The sequence below is a fragment of the Haliotis rufescens genome, unplaced genomic scaffold (genome assembly GCF_023055435.1).
Source record: "Haliotis rufescens isolate VD_foot unplaced genomic scaffold, xgHalRufe1.0.p SCAF_31, whole genome shotgun sequence".
Classification (NCBI taxonomy): Eukaryota; Metazoa; Mollusca; class Gastropoda; order Lepetellida; family Haliotidae; genus Haliotis; species Haliotis rufescens.
The window spans coordinates 51,760-72,471 of NW_025964013.1; the positions used below are offsets into that span (position 1 = coordinate 51,760).

The window sequence follows — 20,712 nt, forward strand, 5'->3', positions numbered from 1 at the left end:
CTGGTTTATTTGGTTTAGGTATTGGGATTACTAGAGCTTCCTTCCATGAGGATGGGACCTGTCCGTTTAGGTAGACTAGGTTGTATAGTGTAAGTAAAGTTTGGAGTAGTTTGGTAGGTAAGTGTTTGATTATTTGGTAAGAGGTGAGGTCTAGGCCAGGGGCTGTTCCTTTTTTTCTATTGTTTAGTACGTGATTTAGTTCTTCTATGGTGTAAGGTTGGTTTATTTCTAGGTTGTCTTGTCTGTTTTCTTTGGAGAATTTGGTTTCTTTTATTAGTTTATCTTGGAATTTCTTACTGAAGTTACTGTTGCTACTAACTTTAGAGAAGTGTTTGGCGAGGTTGTTGGCCTTTTGGGTGGGGTTAGTTGAATTGTTTATATTGGGCCTTTTTTTGTGCAGTTTGATGCCTCTGATGGTGTGAATTTTGCGCCACACCTTCCTAGCGTCGGTGTGGTGGTTTAGCTCCTCACAGAATTTTTTCCAGTTTTTGGTTTTAGCAGTTTAACTAATTTTGGACTTGGTGGTTAAGTTCATGGGCTGTTTTGAGATGAGAGGGGTCTCGTTTAGCTCTGTTGAAAGCTGATTTGCGTTTTAGTCTAGTTAGCTCTATTTCCTAATTCCACTAAGGGACAGTGGGTTTTCCTGGGTTGGATGATTTGAAGGGGATAGCGGATTTGGCTGCATTGATTATGAAGTTAGTTAGGTTTCGACAGAATGTTTCGGGGTCTTTTGTTTCTAAATCGTTTAGATTAGCTTGGTTGCATAATTCTTGGACAAGACAATAATAGGTCTCAAGATTAAGTAGCAGCTGCCATTTAATTATAAAACAGACAGTCGTCTAGACGGCTCACATGTAAGTGCGCCGACATCTGCCTAAGATCATAAAATGCACAATCTTTGGTAACATCTAATTTATTGTTGTCTCACGCTAGAGCTTTGAATAATTCTGTTCATTGAACAATTGGAATTCAGGAAGTTATCAATAATTGTTTTACTTAACATAAGATAAGATAAGTTGTTTACAACATAATATTATCATGTCAGGACGTACTACAGTCAAAACCATATATTTTAAAATCAATTTAATGACAGACTGTGATTTCCAAGTCCCGATTATCAAATCAATGAGGTATCAGTTGTGGTGATATGACAAAGATGTCTTCGTTTGTTAAGTGTGTTTATTCACTGGAAGTGTAGCTGTGTACAGGAGTGTGGCTGAAGCCATGTGCTTCCAGCCAGCAGCATACTCGTCAGAGTTATCTCCCCTCATGTCTTTGGCTGGGGCCCATTTAAGGATGGGGCCCACTTAGGGTTTAGCTAATACCACATCTCCCTTTGTTAAGCACAAAAGCAAGTTAAAACTAGTAATAAAAGAATAACTGTTGATGCTGAACTATACATCACAAATAATAATGTCCTTTCCATTTTTTTTGGAGTAAACATACATTTGAACCTCAGTGTCTTTTACTGAAATCAAACACAATGTAGATTTAAATCTACTGAACTGTTAACGACTAACATGAAACAATCATGTTTCTTAACTGACTACTATTCATTTTTCTACAAATCAAGTCTGTCAGGTTTAACTGAAACCCTTCCGGATCTGGTCAGAGTCACATCAGGTGGAATGTCACGCTGCACACTTGATGGTACACCAGACGAGACATTCAAGGGCTGTGACCTGGCGTCTGTGTTTGTTGGCTGCTTTCCTGGTACAGGAGTGAGGTGTCTACGATTCCTGCGCAGAATGCTATCACCTGCCTTGATGTAGAATGATCTTGGAGTTTCAGCCTCCTTGTGGATTTGACCTTCTCTGATGAATCCACTGTCATTAACAAGCACTGTATCTCCCTCCTTCACCTGGGGAAGAATGCGTGATCTGTGACGAGAGTCATAGTTCGATTTTTGACGCTGTTGGATTTTGGTAAACGACGACTTCACTTCCTGTGAAGATGGTTGATTAGCCTGAAGTTGAGATGTATGAACTGGGAGAGTTGTCCGCAAGTTGCGTCCCATCAAGAGCTGAGAAGGGCTGAATCCATTTTGTAACGGTGTACTCCTATAGGTGAGGAGTGCCATGTAAGGATCAGATGATTTCTTCAAAAGTTGCTTCACAGTTTGAACTGCTCTCTCTGCCTCACCATTACTTTGTGGGTACCTCGGGCTACTTGTGATATGAGTGAAGCAATAGGTCTCAGAAAATTTCTGAAAAACATAGGACGAGTACTGTGGACCGTTGTCCGAAATCACAATGTCCGGAATACCGTGTCTTGTGAAAATAGATTTCAGATGGTTTATCACACTTGCAGAGGTAGTACTGTCAAGTTTTGCAATCTCAATATACTTTGAGTAGTAGTCCACTACAAGTAAGTATGGTATGGAATCCAGTTCAAATAGGTCTGTCCCCACTTTACTCCATGGGCGAGATGGAATTTCTGAAGATCTCAGAGGTTCAGGTGGGTTTGGTCGGAATCGCGCACATGTATGACAACCCCTAACTACATGTTCTATCTGTGTGCTGATGCCTGGCCACCAAACTGACTCATTTGCTCGCGCCCTGCACTTAGTAATACCTTGGTGAGAAGAATGCAAAATGTCAAGAATTTCAATTCTCATGCAAGCTGGAATTACCAGTCTTACTCCCATCATGAGTAGCCCATCTACTACAGTGAGATCCCCTTGATATGGCCAGTAGTTTCGTGCACAGTCCGGCAGAGATGTGTATTTTGGCCATCCATCAGTACAGTATTTCATTATGAGTTCACATACCGGGTCTTCACGTAGTTTGAGACGTATCTCATCCAGTCGTTGATCTGTTGCAGGTAATGTAGCAAGAACAGAATCAACATAGATATTTGTGTCCCTCAGAAGACAAGACTCTTGGCTTGAGAGTGGAATATCCGTCGGCGCTCTAGAGAGTGCATCCGCTGAACAAAGCTGTTTCCCTGGTACATGTGATATAGTATAGGAATAGGCCATGAGGCGCATCTTGAATCGCTGTATGCGAGGTGGCAATTGGTCCAAGCTCTTGTTTCCCAACAGAGAAAGAAGTGGTTTGTGGTCAGTGTTTATGTGAAACTGTTTACCTAGCAGGTAGTCACGAAAACGTTCACAAGCCCAGGTAATTGCCAACGCCTCTTTTTCCACTTGTGCGTAGCGCCTTTCTGTGTCCGTCATTGATCTAGAGCAGTAGGCTACTGCTTTATATACTCCACTGCAGTCTTTCTGACAGATCACTGCCCCCAATCCAAATGAGGAAGCATCGGCTGAAACACAAGTCTCCGCATTTGGATCATAATGTCCGAGTACTGGAGCAGATGTCAGTTGGTCCTTGATAGACTGAAACGCAGAACGCTGTGGTTCCTCCCAGACCCAAGCTCTGTCCTTGACAAGGAGTTCGCGAAGAGGTTGTGTTTTAGATGCAAGATTGGGTACAAACTTTGCCAGCTGATTAACCATACCGAGAAATGTCCTGATATCAGAGACTTTCTGTGGCTCGCTCATCCTGGTAATAGCATGAATTTTGTCTGGGTCTGCATAAATGCCAGTGCTGTCAATTATGTGTCCAAGGAACTTCACTTTATTCTTTGAAAACTGACACTTCTCCAGATTAAGTGTTATGCCTGCATCACGCAATCTGCTCAAGGCTGCCGCTACATGCTGATCATGTTCGCTTTCATCATGACCATGAATCAGGATATCGTCCATCTGGCACACAACTCCATCTAGACCTTCCAGAACCTGTTGCATTCTTTTCTGAAAATGTTCTGGTGCTGACGAGATGCCAAAAGGTAGGCGGTTAAAACAATACCGGCCAAAGGGTGTGATGAAACAGGTAAGTAGTGAGGAATCTGTGGATAATGGAATCTGGTGGAATCCAGAGTTTGCGTCTAGTTTTGTGAACACTTTAGCTCCACTCAACTGACTTAGTGTGTGATCCACAGCAGGAAGAGGGTGATATTCTCTCCTCACAGACTCGTTCAATTTAGTCAGATCAACACATATTCTGACCTTCTCTGAAGATTTTGGGACGACCACCATACCAGCACACCAGTCGGTAGGACAGTCCACTTTAGATATGACACCACTGCTTTCCATTGATTGGAGCTCCTGTTTCACTTTCTTCATGAGAGGTAGAGGCACACGTCTGGGTGTTGAGATAGAGAAAGGCTTAGCATCCTCTTTGAGCTTGATAGTATATTCACCTTCCATCTTTCCTAGCCCAGTGAACAGTTTGGGAAACATGTCTTTCCATTTGTCCCCAACAACGCTATCAATGCGGCTGACAAGGTTGAGAGCTTGAATTGCGGGTCTACCCAGCAGAGAACGAGTAAGACCTCTGGCGACATATATGTTCTGCTCAGTCACAACATCACCGTACACAGTTTTAAGTTTTGCTCTGAATTTTCCAACAACATACAAACTAGAGTTAGCTGGACCATACAGTCTCTTGCCACTTTGCTGAAGTTTTGGAAAAGGCTTAGACACATAAAGGTCATAGGGAATTACGGTGACGTCAGCGCCCGTGTCAATCTTAAAGTCACGAACTAGTCGTGAGTTAACCTCAAGATTTACAAGCCAAGGCCGTGATGGATCAGAGCTTTCACTATCAGCACTAATGGAACCAAGAAAAGCATATTCCTGCTCGTTGGTACACTCATTGTTAGACCCTTGTTCGAGACGAATCTCAGATAGACCCCACCGTTGACTCCTGCATACTACATCCCAGTGTCCAACTTTACGACATTTCCGACAGGTTGACCTGGTTGCAGGACATTCTGCTCTTGGGTGTGAATCTCTACCACAGTATGAACATGTGGGTTTAGGCTTTGCATTGTTAAAAAATGGACGAGGTGAAGTCTTGGGCTTAGTTTTGCCACGAGGTTTCTTGCCTTTGCCTTTAGGAGTGACAAGTTCTTCAACTCTTGAATTTCCACTTGCTGTATTCAAAGACACATTGCCTCGAATCACAGGTTGCTGCTTGTGGATAATTTCAGATTGTCTGGCACTTGTGACAGCTTTCTGTAATGTTAATTCAGAGTCGTGCTGAAGTTTTTCTGATAATTTGAGGTCACGGATTCCAACGACAATTCTGTCTCGAATCATCTCATCATGAAGTGCACCATAATTACAGTTTTCTGCAAGAGAATAGAGATCTGTGATGAAACTATCAACTGGTTCACCATCTCTCTGTACACGCTGGTTAAATTTAGCTCGCTCAAATATGACATTTCGACGAACAGAAAAGTACTGATCAAACTTAGCTTTGACAATAGTATAGCTCGTCTGTTCCTCTTCAGAGAGAGTGAAAGTCGGCAAAATGTCATCAGCTTCTGCTCCCATCAGGTATATGAGCTGATTTACTTGGGTTTCTTGGTCTTTTGTAGCAAGCTTGGAGGTGATGCGATACCGCTCGAATCGACGGATCCATCTTGTCCATCCCTCTGTGTTAGAGAAATCAAATTGCTCAGGAGGAGTTATTTGAAAGCTTGCCATGACAAAATCCTTCTTCTGACACCATGTGGTGATATGACAAAGATGTCTTCGTTTGTTAAGTGTGTTTATTCACTGGAAGTGTAGCTGTGTACAGGAGTGTGGCTGAAGCCATGTGCTTCCAGCCAGCAGCATACTCGTCAGAGTTATCTCCCCTCATGTCTTTGGTTGGGGCCCATTTAAGGATGGGGCCCACTTAGGGTTTAGCTAATACCACATCAGTTTCACCACATTCGCACAGACCGCCTATACTTTTATATATATTTTTCATAACTATTCTCCAGTTAAAGTCCTATCCTCTTATCAAAAAATCTGTGAGAGTGATCATCATTAACGAAACTCATTCTCATCAAAGAATACAGAACAAATGAAGAATCAGATGCATACATGTATTGCCATACTCTAACTGCCTTCACAAAAACATTCCAGCCCTTAATTACCGAGGCAGCTGTGACGTAGTAGCATTACATTCGCTGCGTTTGCAGCATATAACATGTGTAATATGTGAAGTAACTAAAGTAATATAGTGCCTGAAATCTTACTTGCATGGTTATTTTAATAGAAAACTTACGTTTCAAAAACACAACTGTTCTTATATAATGTTTTTAGATTTGGTTTATAAATACTAGAGAAGATTTTTTATACATATAAAACTGATCGAAAATACAGCTGAACAATAGAAATATCAAAATAGGAGTTGTGAATAGTGACAAATTTGAATTACATCACTGTATCAATAATTATTGACTGATTCCGTCAAACAACTGTCAAACCATTTATTGCCATGGATGTACATGTACACAGGAAGTCGGCGCTGTCCGAGGTAAATAAACATCGTGGTTTTATGACGGGAGATCCGACGAACCGTGAACAAGGGGCATGCAACGTAATTACACCTAAAGGTGGTAGAACCAGGGTATTTTCTCTTGAACTGGCTAATTGACCGTACATATAATTGGTAACTATATTGGTTTTGACACCCGTGTTTCATGCGCATCCCGGCTCATAAGCAGAATACAGACAGATGAGGCCCCGTGATCAGCGGAGCATGAACAACATGGATGCCGCCTTTCGGACGTACCGAACAGTCAAGCTGCGATCTCGGTACTGCTCGCCCGATTGAATCCAGTTGCAAGCGGAGACAAGATTACTTCCCTTACCCAAACATGATCGTTGCTCAGAAATGTTCAAATCTATCTTCAGTAAATCATGAAATTAATGTGAGCATGACATTGATGCGAAAAATGCGATCGTCAGTCCCTCTGATTATTTTAATATGTTTCATTTCATCATGATAAAAAAGTTAGTCACTTATAAGGTTACCACGTTGAAAATGGAAACGATCGTTAACCAAAACAACAAAATGTATTCTCTCATCACTCAGCCTAACAGCGATATAACTGCAAATAAAACAATCAAGTGCGCTAAAGTATTACACATGGTGGGTGGAGGACCAGGGGCACTTTGAGTTTGACAGGTGTCATCAACTGGTCAAGTAACATCACGGTTTGTATATTCACGTTGATTGGACAGTCTAGACTGGGCGCCAACTAATCATGACGGCATCTTCAGAACAGAACAGAACTTTATTTCTTCCAGGTTTAGGGTCACGTGGATAACGGTGAATTTTGTTTTACTGATAGCACATTTTTAATTCAATCTAATATACTTTCCTTGATTGATTATATGACTGCGGTCGTAGATCCGGATGTATCTAAATATGCTCAGTAAATACACAGGATTTATTGTTATACTATTAGGATTAATAGATACAATTGAGTATTTATACCCTTGATCATAAAGTTAGTCACTACTTTTATTTTCACATGTTCGATTTGTATGATTTGGGTTATGATTAAATTGACAAAATAAGAAATCATTCCATGCATATGTGTATTATATATTGTACCCCAATACGTAATTAAATTGTGTATAAAGAAGGACACTAGGTTTATTACTGAAATTGATTATTTGATAAACATATTCACCTTTAGTTGCTTAATATGTCACAGAGGTAAAGCTAATTCATAACAACTAATTGTCCCATTTATTTGTCTTCTTTCTTTTATATGAAACGAATGCTATAACATGGGGTGATAAACTTCATTGGCAATAGACGTAGCATATAATTGTCCACATGAACAGTCTACTCTGTTCCAGATATGTTTATTCATTTTGTCAGCATTTAAATCGTTGCATTCCTGGCTCAATGATTCATTTGAGGAAATCTTGTTCCCTGTTTTGAATTACCGTCAGATAGTTCCAGACAAATTATACAATTTCCCGCCCTATGTGTTGCGCATAATTCAGAGATAATTCGAAGTTCATATTCTTGTACGAACACTTATCAAAATTCATTTATACCTAGTACTATTATGTAAATATGAATATTAGTTCAAATTATAATAATGAGGCCCTTTATTCTCGAAACGGTCTTTGTTCTACAACAACCGTAAGTCGGTATGGGAAAAAAAAAAATTTGTTTAATTGTTCAAAGTTCAAAGTCAATGTCATATTATTATAGACAAGGAAGATAAGAAATTGAATATAGTGAGCAGCCCCTTTAAATGACAGAAATTCATTTAGTTAAATTTGCTCATGATTTGGTCTTTTCGTGTTAAATAGTGCCAAAATACTCTTAAGTATTTACTTTCATGTCATTACTAATCTCACATAAGGTCAAACGTTGTACAACGTTTAACAGATATGATTATGACATGTTGTATCCAAACATATCCAAACATATCCAAACAAATCCAAATAAATCCAAGCTTGGATATATGACCTTGACAAATTTTGAAATGGTCATATTTCCATTTGGAATGGTGGTATTTCCAAGTTTTGGATTGTTTGGAATGGATGATATTTTGTCCAGTGATACCTGTCTGGGATCTCAATTACATCGAGGCCCAATTGCTTCTTCAGAAGGGTTTACTCTGCCCTTAGTCTCATGATTGACAACGCTCTGACGTTACCATCTCGTACGATCACTGGGCGGATGTCTCTCCTTGGAAGGTTAACATTTCTCCAGGACCTGACCTACAGAGGAAGGCTGCAACTATGACCTTCAAAGGCCTGGATAAATAGTCGTCGGAACCTATTGTGAGACAACCTGGTTACATTACCAATCACCTTCCCAGACCACCTGGATGGTGGATGTATCGACAGCATGTCATGACAGGCATCCCTCTCAACATTTCCCTGCCGAAACATCACCTGTTTACAGATGCCTCACTCTTGGGCTAGGGTCCCACCTGGCAGATCTCCAGATACAGGGCTCATGGAAGGAGACAGAAAAGGATCTCCAGGGAGATGATGGCTATATTCTATGCGATCCAGAATTGGAAAGATCTCCTCACACACAGTACTTGCATATATGGCCTATATACAGAGACAGGGAGGAACCAAGTCCAGTTCTCTGATGATGGAAACCTTGCCCTTAATTGACTTGGCTGACTCATACAACTGCCGAATGGAAGTGAGACATATTCCAGGGAAATTGAACATCCTTGTGGACAGCATGTTTTCACCCAGATCACATAGATATGGATCTGTTTGCTACTCGTCTGAATCATCGGCTCCCAGTCTACGTAAGTCCGGTACTAGGTCTGAGAGTTCTACAATTAGACACTCTGTCTATGGATTGAACCAAGGGATTCTTCAAAGTGATAAAGAAAATAGAACCAACTGACTGTACCATCACCCTGATCTGGCCCAAAAGACCATGGTTTCCCAGACTCCTGGCCTTACTAATGGAAGATCCTCTCCCAGATGCATCAACCCAGATCGGACCTTGTCTACAAGACCTTCCCAACCTAAATCTCACCACCGGAAGCTATCATGAAAGAATGCAGGCCTCCAGATTCTCTGAATCTTGCCTCTACAGCCGTGGCTTGCTCTCTCCTTTATTACAATATGTGCCCCATAAGAGCTCTCAAGTTCTATCTGACAGCTACGGATCCCCATCGCTGGCGTAGGAAGAGATTATTCATATTGTAACCGTAGGCGTTGGGTACGATACCCTCCTACCTTGGCCACTTATTCTCACCTCTCCTTACACACAAGTGGTCCTCAAATGTGTTTCTGTTGCTTCTCTTTTTTTATACACAAGCAGGGGTCCGGAAAATTAAAAATCCCAATCGGCACCGCCCCCTTCAAATAGCGTATTTTAGTACGACTTTTCACACACATTACAAGTTGTTACGTATTCATAATATGATGAATCATGAATTGTTTCAATTTAAATTGTTTAATTCTCCAGACAATTAATAACAAATAACGTCATTTTAGATATACATGGAAAACATACGTTTGTTTCTGTTATAATAACGATCTGTTAACGTAGTGAATGGTCTAATTAATATTCATGAATAATATCTGCTCAAGTGGGCCTACCTTTAGAATACAGTACCACAAACTTTTCAAACACGTGATCATACCCTATGACGTAATTTGTAGTATTTTGTTGCCAGTCACACCGGCGAAACAATGCCCTGTGACGTCAGGGGTCATCGGGTGTGCATAAGCTCCTCCCAGTGATCTATCATCTCTACATGAAATGCCATTGAATACGCCAAGCAGTGTGGAGAGTTTTGAATATTTGTTTACTAAATATAGCCTGCGGTGGCGTATTTTATAGCAAGCGCTAGTTTACGAAAGCACTTTTATTTTTTTGTATATTTTTTATTTCGTTTTTCTTGTAATTCAAGTGGCTAAAATGGTTATAAATGGGAACTAATATACATATATTATTTTTTCGGTTCATTAATTTTCATTATTTTGCACAAGAACGCAGTTTATTAGGGATATTATATTTGCGCTGAACGCATCCAAATATCGCTAGTGTTAGGGTAGGTCACCCCGAACTCTATCCTTAGCCCTTGGATCCCCTTTACGATCAATCACCCCTTTACGATCATTAGGGTTAGGTACCCGTTTAGTGGCTATTAGATTACCCGAACTCTGTCCTTAGCCCTTGGATCCCCTTTACGGTCAATCATCCCTTTACGATCATTAGGGTTAGGTAAATCTTCCCATTTAGTGGCTATTATAGATTTTGTAGCAGCACCCTAATATTCTTCACACAAAAACTTTGAGTAAAAAGTATGAATTGGTTTTGTGTCGAATACTTTGGCTACTGGAAACTGTCCTGGAACATTCACACAAGCCACTTTCACAGGCTACATTTTTTCAGTACTGATTCAAAAGCGAACTCACCGTTGTGTCGTCACTAGTGCTTATTCCTCCCTTGTTCCTTATTATTATCCACATCATCCTTACAGTGTTCCCTACCACACTTTTCTGTCACAAAAATCACCATATCATCCATGCGTACTCGCGAGGTCGACGTCTGACGCCTGGAGCCGTTTTCCGTTCGCGGCATATCGGCTCATTCCTCACCACTCGGTATCTTGTAGATTACAGAATAGGATGAGTGTGCCAAATGGCATCGGGATCATTCGTAAGTGTCCGTAGACTAAAGTCACGAGACACCATGCCTACCCGTAACCTTCGTAAGTGTCCGTCACCTATTCGACCCTTTTCGTTCAGTTCCGTGACGTCATAGGCATGACTAGGTAAATTTGCACTAAGTTTAACAGTGTGGACGTAGCTTAGTCGGTTAGCTGTCAGGCTAACAATCCGAAGGTCGCTGGTTCGCGTCCGACGGATTCTCACAAAAACTGGTGTCTTGTCTTGAGACGTGTGACCTACGCCAGAGATCGTCCTCACGAGAAGTTGTGGTACTGTATTCTAAAGGTGCTCCCTCAAGTGTACTCGTAACATTTGGATCGAGACTATTATCCAATATTTGGTTATCAGGTGACCTCACGGGAAAAGTTTTGTTTTAAACTAAAGATTATTTAAAAACAAGACAGATAATATAATCACAAATACTAAAATATCGTTAATAGCAATAGTTATCTGAATACTTTTTTCATCTGTACTTAATTATTGACCATAAAAAAATATGATATCGATCGTCACAGAAAGCAAACTGGCGGTCAATCAAAATTCAATATACGACTAGCTACTGAAAACAATAAAATCTGCAAATCCTCATAGTATGTCAACCAAGTGAAAGTCGTTAGCCACGACTTACAAAATGATCGTCCAGACTTGGAGGGTTTGGCAGATTCGCTCGACTGATCTGCATCGGTCGACTGGCTGTCGTCACACTTTCGCTTCTTGTCTGAAGTTACGTATCGTAGCATTGTGAGGATAATGAGGTACATCGATGATGCAAGGTATTTATGTACAGTTGTAAACACCTTTCACTCAAATTAACAAGATGTTCTCAGTAATTAATCCTCGACTCAGTATTTCCAATCAGTGTCAACTCAGTTTATTGCCTTTTATAGTGATTGACCGCTTGGACTATCATGTAGGTACGATGTATTTACAGCAATCAAAACAAACAAGGCTTGTCAGTGTAGATAATCTTCATTGTGTTACAACTGCAGACAGAAACTGCTCAGTCCTAACTATTGATAATGTCCGGTCAAAATTTAAGAATGTCCGGAAAATACTTTTTAAAATGTCTGGACAGAAACATTTAAATGTCCGGTAAGCAATATTTTACACCGGACATTTGAGATTCCCAATCGGACATGTCCGGCGCATATGACAGTTTTCGGACCCCTGTACACAACATATATCTATGGGATACATAGAAGAGTCTGATAAAACTTTTGATCAACTCAAAACACTTTTCTCATCTGGACTTCCAATATGCAGAGAGAACCTCTCTGGATAACCTTGAGTCTCTGAATACCTGCACCACTCCCGGACAACTAACAGAATACTATCTTTGATAATTTCACCTGCTCCCACCGAAATAATGTTAACATCATGTGAAATGAGTCGTAAGCTTATCTAAAAAAAAAGCTAATTTCCATTCCCTCAAGTGGTAGATTCAATTTGTACTATCAAACTCTTCTTGTCTGAAATGACTTGGTTTACTAGCTACAATCATTGGTCAATCGAACATAGCTGATCAGTCAAGTGAACATAGAATGAAAACCAAATACTATGTCGGACTGGTAGGTGCCAGAAAACCCTTTATCAGAACATTCCAATCAAGCAGGAGTTTTCACAATATTTGCGAATGTCAAGACTGATCATGTATTCCATCTTTCATTTGCTCTCTGGCACTTACATTACAAGATCTGAATCTTGGTAATTTTTTTTACTCATAAAAAGTTATTTCTATCACCAAGAGAAACGGAATCAATAATCTTTGAGTCGACGCTTCCTCCCATTACAATCACCCTTCTCATTTCTATTTCATATTTTAACATAGAACTTTGTAGAGTTTTATAAACATCATACATTAGTTCATATTCTACGAGGACACTGATGAATGCTTGATTCTGATTTGTTAAAAAGAGGCTTCCTTTTTGCTACGGAAACCCCTTTCAAACATAGTGAGCCTTTTCACAAAAAATGTGTGTATGAATGCATAGATGGCCTACATATTGATTCATAAAAAATGGCTGCCAAGCAATTGTAGCAGTTTAGTGAATGTCTTTTACGAGTCAACAAACACATACTACGGGGTTGAGGTCTTTATTGCGATGCGATGAGTGTGATCAAGGATCTAGATATCATACACCCTGAAACACATAATTACACAATAAATAATAAGTAAAACATTATCATTAATACTAGATACATAGCATAGGCTTATTACAAGTAAGTATTTACATATATCAGTCATCCATTAAACACAAGATAGACTGAACCTTAAACGATTATACTAGAACATATACAGTAATATACATGATCCACAATTCCGACATTCAAGGGAGATTACTCTTTGACTTTCTTTTGACTATAATATATACACAATATATATACATAACGCTTACACATTCTGCATAAACATATACAATACTTTAAGACAGAAATTAATGATATGATCTTACATTAAATGTGGTCATCACAATTAGATTACATTGTAAGTCTTAGACAAATATAAATAACACAATGCATACCCGGTGGGTGATCTAAGGGTGTGGATCCCAACTGCCACCTGTATGGCAACACCATAGATTATCTGAATAAACAATAAGTAGACTAAAACACCATTTAACATTAAATATACTGAACAAAGTTATTTACAATGATTTGCATGTATCACATCTGAATCTGTACATTACAAAGCTTTTTAAAAACACTCTTGAAGTTAAACACTTTCACACATATTTCATTGAAGTGATAGAATACATTTTAGTGATAAAGTATGGGTGTTTAGCTTATCTTATGCAGATTTAAATATTTAGACATAATCTAACATTTATGTTAGATTACATGCATTTAGTTTACTTCATATAACACTTTAAACATACTGTATTATTTCAATACAACACAGGATAGAGATTATAACCATTTAACTCACCTGATTTAATATTATCTCTTTATCCTTTGCTGGTCTGAGCAGTTCTGTCAGTTCATGTGCTGAGAGAGTATGCAGTGTAATCAAAGCATGCAGTTTAACAATAGGTGTTAGCTTGGCCAATCAGCAAATGAAGCTTCTGGCCACGGGGCAGTTAGTAGGTAAGACAGGTCAGATACACTTTGTTATAGCTGACTGAAACTGACAACTTGTTATATATAATAAATATACGTAAAAACCTAAAATGAAATTAAAACAAATATATACAAAAACTACATCGGCCACACAATCACCCCCCATATGAACTGTAAAACGTATCTATGTTTCCTCTATGACACGCTGGGTCTCTAATACAAGCCAGGTCTCCAATACGATCAATGATTCTCGCGAAATTGATAGATGGTGTTTCAATAGTTTGTAGGGGTGTAAAGCCCACATCAAAGCAAGAGAGTGAGAGAGAGCTAGGTTCGGCAGTCAGCCATTTACTAACGGATGTGCGTAGTACAGTAAAATCCGGACAGGCCATAGTTCCATGCAGGGCACCGTTAACCGGGCCGTGGCAGATATTGTAACATCCTCCCCTTTTTGAAAAGATTTAAAACTTTAACGTAGAACATGAGTAAATAAAGCATCACTTGTACTAGTGATTAATAAAAAAGATTACCATGAAAGGTAATGAACTTAATGAGTTATTACTTCTTAACTGAAGAGCTTATTCACCGAAGATTAACACAAGTAACAGTCTTTTGCAATTTCTTGAACGCTAAACACAATTATCAATTAACAGTCAATTTGAACAGGAACATAGGTCGTTGATCTACTTCATGGACACCTCAAAGTCTTTGAGGTAGGCAGGCGTCTTGTGTGTCTGGTAGATCGTCTCGGGTTGTCTGGAACTTCAGGTACAGATATTACCTGAGATTTGGGTCTGCTCGTCTCATGTACTGAGACAGGGTCAGGTGACTTCACATTTGTTAAGTGTTGAGTCACGGGTATAATATCTGGTCTTACACCGGTCTCCGCTGCAGGAATCAGCTTTTCGGAAAGGAGTAGGAGGATTGGTCTTGCTTGATTTTCTCAAGTGTACTCTATTTCTTCTGTAGGAACCATTCTCACCCTTGATTTCATAAGAGCGTTTCGTCAAGTCGTTTACTCACAGTTCCTTTCTCCCACTCTTTCTGTCCTAGTCGATATGGTTTCATGCGAACCATATCTCCGACCTCCAAGGGGGATAAGTCTCTCGCATGTCTGTTGCAGGACTGAGATCTCTGGGCACTCTCTATTGATCTGCGATCATTCAGGGAGTCACTGGGATTTCCAGGCATCAGCAGTTCTTTTGACATTGGCATTTGACATTGGCATTACTGATCTAGTCCTTCGACTGAACAACTTCTGGGTCGGACTAGTCCCCGTGTTCTGAGTCAGAGTATTCCGAAGTTCGAGCAAACAGAGATAGGGATCCATCTTCGAACTCTTCCACTTGCTCATCATTGTTTTGGCTGCTTTTACACCCGATTCTGCTTTGCCATTGGCGTTTGGATGTCTAGGAGAACTGGTACAATGTACAATGTCCCATACTTTTGTGAATGATGAGAACTCTTTGCTCACGAACTGTGGACCATTATCAGAGATGAGCTGGTTTGGAATGCCATGTCTTGAGAAGTGTATTTTCAGTGACTTAATCACAGCTAAGGAGGTAGTTTTCGGAAGATAATCAACTTCCCAGAATCCACTGAAGTAGTCAATGGTAAGAAGGTATTCCTGATCCTCAAACGTGAACAGATCTGTCCCTACATTCTCCCACGGATAGTTGGCTTCAATACTCATCAGAGATTCCTTCTGTTGAGCTCTACTATATGTCTGACAGGTTTCACAAGATTCTGTGATCCGCTTGATCTAGTCGGTCATGCCAGGCCAATACACACACTCTCGAGCTCTTCTTAGCATACTTTCTATCCCGAGATGAGATGAATGGAGGAGAGATTTGACTTGGGTTCTCATGTTTTCAGGTACAATGATGCGTTCTCCTTTGAACACCAGACCATTGTGCACACTGCACAGTGCATTCATCTCTAGCAGAGCAGTATGGAGCAAGTGATTCAGGTAATTCTTTCTTATTTTCGGTGCCTTGTACAGAGGTTTCCGAAGAAGAGCATCAAGAGGTTTGTGGTCTGAATGTACGATTGTTGGTCTGCCAAAAGTATACTGGTGGAACTTCTCCAGGGCGAAGACAATGGCAAGACACTCTTTCTCGATCTGAGCATAACCACATTCAGTATCAGACAGTGCTCCACTAGCATACGCTAGCGGTCTACCTTGTTGTAACAACGCTGCACCCAGTCCCTTGCTTGAAGCGTCACATTCGATGTGTAGCTCCTCTAGAGGATCATAGTACCTCAACACAGGTGCCTCAGTCAGAAGTTGCTTGATCTCCGTCATAGCGGTCTCTTGTTCATCAGTCCACTCCCACCTAACTTCTTGGTGAGTGAGTCTTCTTATTGGTTCCATGACGTCAGACAATCTTGGGAGAAACTTAGCGAGATAGTTGACAGTTCCTTGAAGGCGTCGAACTGCTTCAACATCAGTCGTAGTCTCCATTTCCAGGATTGCTTCAACTTTCTTTGTCTGGTTTCAGTCCATTTGCAGTGATTTCATGACCCAGGAATTCAACATGATCAGTCTTTAAGACACACTTTTCTCTGTTCAGTCTAATGTTTCTCTCACTGCATCTTTGAAGTAATTGCTGGAGGTTTGCGTCATGGATATCATCATTTTCTCCATGCACAAGCACACCATCTGCTACACAGAAAACACCTTTTAAACCTTCTAGAGTCTTGTGTAACATTCTCTGAAATATTTCAGAATTAAACTTTGTTCCGAAAGGAATCCTTAACCATTGGTACCTCCCGAAAGGTGTTATAACCTTGGTATGGTAACTGCTCTCTTCATCCAGTACGCAATGCCAGTACCCATGGGTTAGATCAACTTTGCTAAACACTCTGGCTTTAGCAATCTCTGGCAGTGCATCTTCTATAGTCGGTAACGGGTATCTTTCCCGTTGGAGAGCTTCATTCAGAGATTTGGGGTCAACACATACCCTCAATTGACCAGTTTTCTTCACCTGGACTGATATTTGGGAACACCACTCTGTGGGCTCAGTAACAGATGTCAGTACGCCAAGCTTGACCAGCCAGTCGAGTTCTTCCTTCAGCTTGGGCTTCACAGCGATAGGAACTTTTCTTGGTGGGCACTGAGACGGCATAATACCTTCTTTCACATGTAGGTGAACTACTCCTGGAAAGTACCTTGGGAGCTTTTGCTGAAAATATCAGTAAAGTTTGACAGCATGGTATCTGTGGTGATGTTGTTAATTTGTTGAAAGTTGCGGTAGTTGACAGTGAACAGCTGCATCTGCTCTGCTGATTTCCTGCTAAGAAGTGGTGTCAAGTTTTCTTGGATGACATGAAATTCGATGTTATATGTCATCTTGTTTTCTGGGTTGGTGATCTTCATGATACACTTTCCTAGTGGCTTTGTGAGAGTTTGATTGTACATTCTCAATTGTGTTTCACTGTCCTGTAATGCACACTTCACAAACTTGACAGGGATAGAGTTCACTGTTGAGCCACAGTCAACTTGGAATGTCACTGTTTTCTTGTCATCAACAATCATATTAGCTAGGATAAGATCTGTATCTGGTGTGTTAACTTTGTTAACATCTGTCTGTATTTCTGAGAGAGTAAATACATAGCCATCTTCTGATACATCTGTATTGTGAGAGCAATCATCTTGGACTTGTACCCCATGAACAGGTTTATGGCTGAATGTGCAACATATGTCAAAATGGTTTTGTCTCTTGCATAACTTACAGGTCTTTCCCCATGCTGGACAAAGTTCTTTGTGAAATACATGTTCTCTACCACAAAACTTGCAGGTGTTTAGTCGTGGCTGTTTTCCCTGGTAAGTATTTGACCTTTGACTGTTGTGTATACCTCTGTAAGCAGGTTTGGGGTTATTATGTTGTTTGTTTTCTCTGTGATGTTTTGACATGTGTGGTGTTTGTCTTATGACTTTGTTTACTTCACCAGATTGTGCTGCTGTTATTACTTTCAACTGAGATGCTGTGTTTTCATGACTTCGACAAATGTCTATGCATTTTGCAAGTGTCAGGTTGCGCTCCTGAAGTATGCGTTTACGAGTATTGGCATCAGATATGCCCAGAACAATTCTGTCCCTAGTAAGAGAGTCTCTAAGGCAATTACAAAAGTTGCAAGTTTTCACAAGCTGCTTAATAGCTGCTACATAAGTATCAACATTCTCACTTGGTTGCTGAGTTCTAGTATCTTTCAGAAGTCTCATTGCTTTCACCAAGAATGTGTGAATCAATCTTCTCAATAATGTTCTTTACAGAGTCAGTTTCTGAAGGATCACATGAGTTGTAGATTTGTAGTCCTTCTACTCCCATAGAAGAAATTAAGTAAGATCTGAAGATTTTCATATTACAAGTTTAATCACTCTTACCGGTGATTACACAGTAATGACCCCACATTTGTTTCCATAATGTCCAGTTTTTAACAGGATCATCCCCTAATTTCAGAGGTGCCGGCGGTCTAATATGACTGAGCTTCCGTAGATTCGTCAGATGACATTGTCAAATGTCAGAGTTAGAATTCATGTGATTGACTTGAATTTAAATGTTTCAAGTAAGATAAAGATAACATATACAGTTTATGTCAATAATCCAGTCAGATTCAATCAGTATTTACCACTTGATCCTTGAATATGCAACACACTGGATCCACAATTGAGACATTTCCGCGTTCTCCTGTCTTTGTGGAAAAGATGGATAAATTAACTTAACATCCCTGACAGCGGCTGTCTTAGTAGCTGTGGTGTGAGGTGGTGGGGCAGAAGGTCTACCTGATTGATTCATTGAGTTTGGGATATTGTACATTCCCATGTATCAGAGAAACGCTTACTTTGTAGTCCTCGTCCATCACCCTGGTCAGTCATTAGTGATCATATTTATCAAACTCGGCCTGTTGGGAGTCCCATGATAAAATTATGTCAAATCTTACACATCATGTAATGGAGATCGATTGTGGAACCATGTTTGGTCCTAAAAATTGTAAGAGATATTGGAAAAAACGGAATTGTGGCCAAAGTGATGTGAGTACATTTAGTTCTGAATGCTAGTTCTATTTCCAAAAAGGTCTTAGAATTTCTCCTTGTCTTCATCATAATGTACACTGCCATGGCAGAGATGACCAAAACTCCTGCACAGAAAAGTATATTGATATCAAACATTGCTTTGATATCTGCCAGGTAATTATTGGTTGAAGCCTTTGTTGGAGGTGGATTTGGTGGAAGCCATTGAAACGTCTTTCTGAGTCACGGTTTAGAACTAATACTGCAGCTCTCTCAAGATGACAAGCCAAAATTAGTACTCTTAACCTTCTTGACAGAATAAATATGTAGATAAAAGTATGAATCCAAAGAAGCATCCATTAATCATATATGAGGTTCCTGATAGCCATTGAGTCTCTCCTACTGGAGTCTAGTTATTCATAATAATAGGATCGGTTGGGTCAGTGTAAGACAATTTTGGAAATACCAGATGATAACAGGTCACCGGAATTTAGTTCAAACATGAAATGGCTGGCACCATTTGGAACAAGTCCAACTGCACAAACTTCATGAACCAGGTCCATATCATTAAGGAACAATGCCAAGTTACATTCTCACTGGATTGTCTGGTCCAGACTCGATTATTTGCAGACCGCTATCATGGAACTGTTCTGGGTGAACAATACCAGAATGACGTGCTGGTTTGCTTGGGGAATTAGTCAGCAAAGAGCCAGAATCACAGGAGACTAATCACAATTTTATTTACAAGAACAATTAACAATTTACAATATCTTAGAATATAACTGAGGGTGCCACAGAGAGTCGGTACACACTCTGGGCTGTGGGAGAGAGGTCTGCTTGGTAAGAGAGTCAAACCCCTTCTCTGCTTAAAACCTGCCTACAGTATGTATTTAACAAAAATTTAAACAATAGAAAGGAATGTGATTGGTTGATACACGATTGGTTGTGTCCTAAGCTAAATGGATGGCTTGACAGAGGGGAATACTAAATCCTGTTTATCCTGTTGGACTGGCACTAATCTTGTTGACATATTTACTGGATGCTTTGAAAGAGATTAGGGTGTCACTATAGATGAGCTTGTGTGGGGGCTAATCCTTAATGCCCTATAGATGAGCTTGTGTGGGGGCTAATCCTTAATGCCCTATAGATGAGCTTGTATGGGGGCTAATCCTTAATGAGTCTTAATTGAAGTAATGTTATTCTAATATACCCCGGTAGGTGATGACAGATATACTTAAATAAATATCCTTTGTCTGGGAGATGGGATCTTGATACCTTAGGCTAGCATTTATCTAAAAGCTTCAAACCAATTAAACTATGTAGACGTAACTCTTGTCTTATTGAATAGTATGTCTAGAAGACGCGCTCCCATTACCTTAGGCTAGCAACCATCTAAAAAGGCTTTAACTGAAACTACTGATATTTTATATATGCATTTTACCTAATGATAATTATTTCTTGTTAAACTATAATTATATGAAATGATGTATAAATATTACACCATGATAACTCATAAAAGCACTTGATGTAGATCTAATTATTATAAGATAACTTAGTATAAATGTTATCCCATGATAACTTCCCCTCCGTCTGAAAAAGTTTGGACCCCAAACGTGTAAAATAAAAATAATTAAGGCTTAGATGGACAATGTATAAAGTTAAACTGGTAGTAGTG

General features: G+C 39.9%; 2 protein-coding genes across 2 annotated transcripts; both read right to left on the bottom strand.

Moving 5' to 3' along the window:
* Nucleotides 1-1,561: 1,561 nt before the first annotated feature.
* On the bottom strand, nt 1,562-5,497 carry LOC125371759. The gene is made up of 2 exons (XM_048380479.1): nt 2,771-5,497; nt 1,562-2,206 (listed from the first exon to the last, which is right to left on the bottom strand). The coding sequence occupies exons 1-2, from the start codon at nt 5,495-5,497 to the stop codon at nt 1,562-1,564; spliced, it is 3,372 nt and encodes a 1,123-aa protein (XP_048236436.1).
* A 9,697-nt stretch (nt 5,498-15,194) lies between these two features.
* On the bottom strand, nt 15,195-15,716 carry LOC125371760 (uncharacterized protein K02A2.6-like). The gene has a single exon (XM_048380480.1). It carries the CDS (start codon nt 15,714-15,716, stop codon nt 15,195-15,197), a length of 522 nt encoding a protein of 173 aa, XP_048236437.1.
* Between the last annotated feature and the right edge of the window lie 4,996 nt (nt 15,717-20,712).

Bases quoted from the DNA above. Each gene is read 5' to 3' on its own strand.
- LOC125371760 (XM_048380480.1), bottom strand. From the start codon at position 15,716: ATGAGTATTGAAGCCAACTATCCGTGGGAGAATGTAGGGACAGATCTG.
- LOC125371759 (XM_048380479.1), bottom strand. From the start codon at position 5,497: ATGGCAAGCTTTCAAATAACTCCTCCTGAGCAATTTGATTTCTCTAAC. The intron at 2,207-2,770 runs GTATGTGAACTC...TATGTTTTTCAG, and splicing joins TCAAACTACGTGAAGACCCG to AAATTTTCTGAGACCTATTG.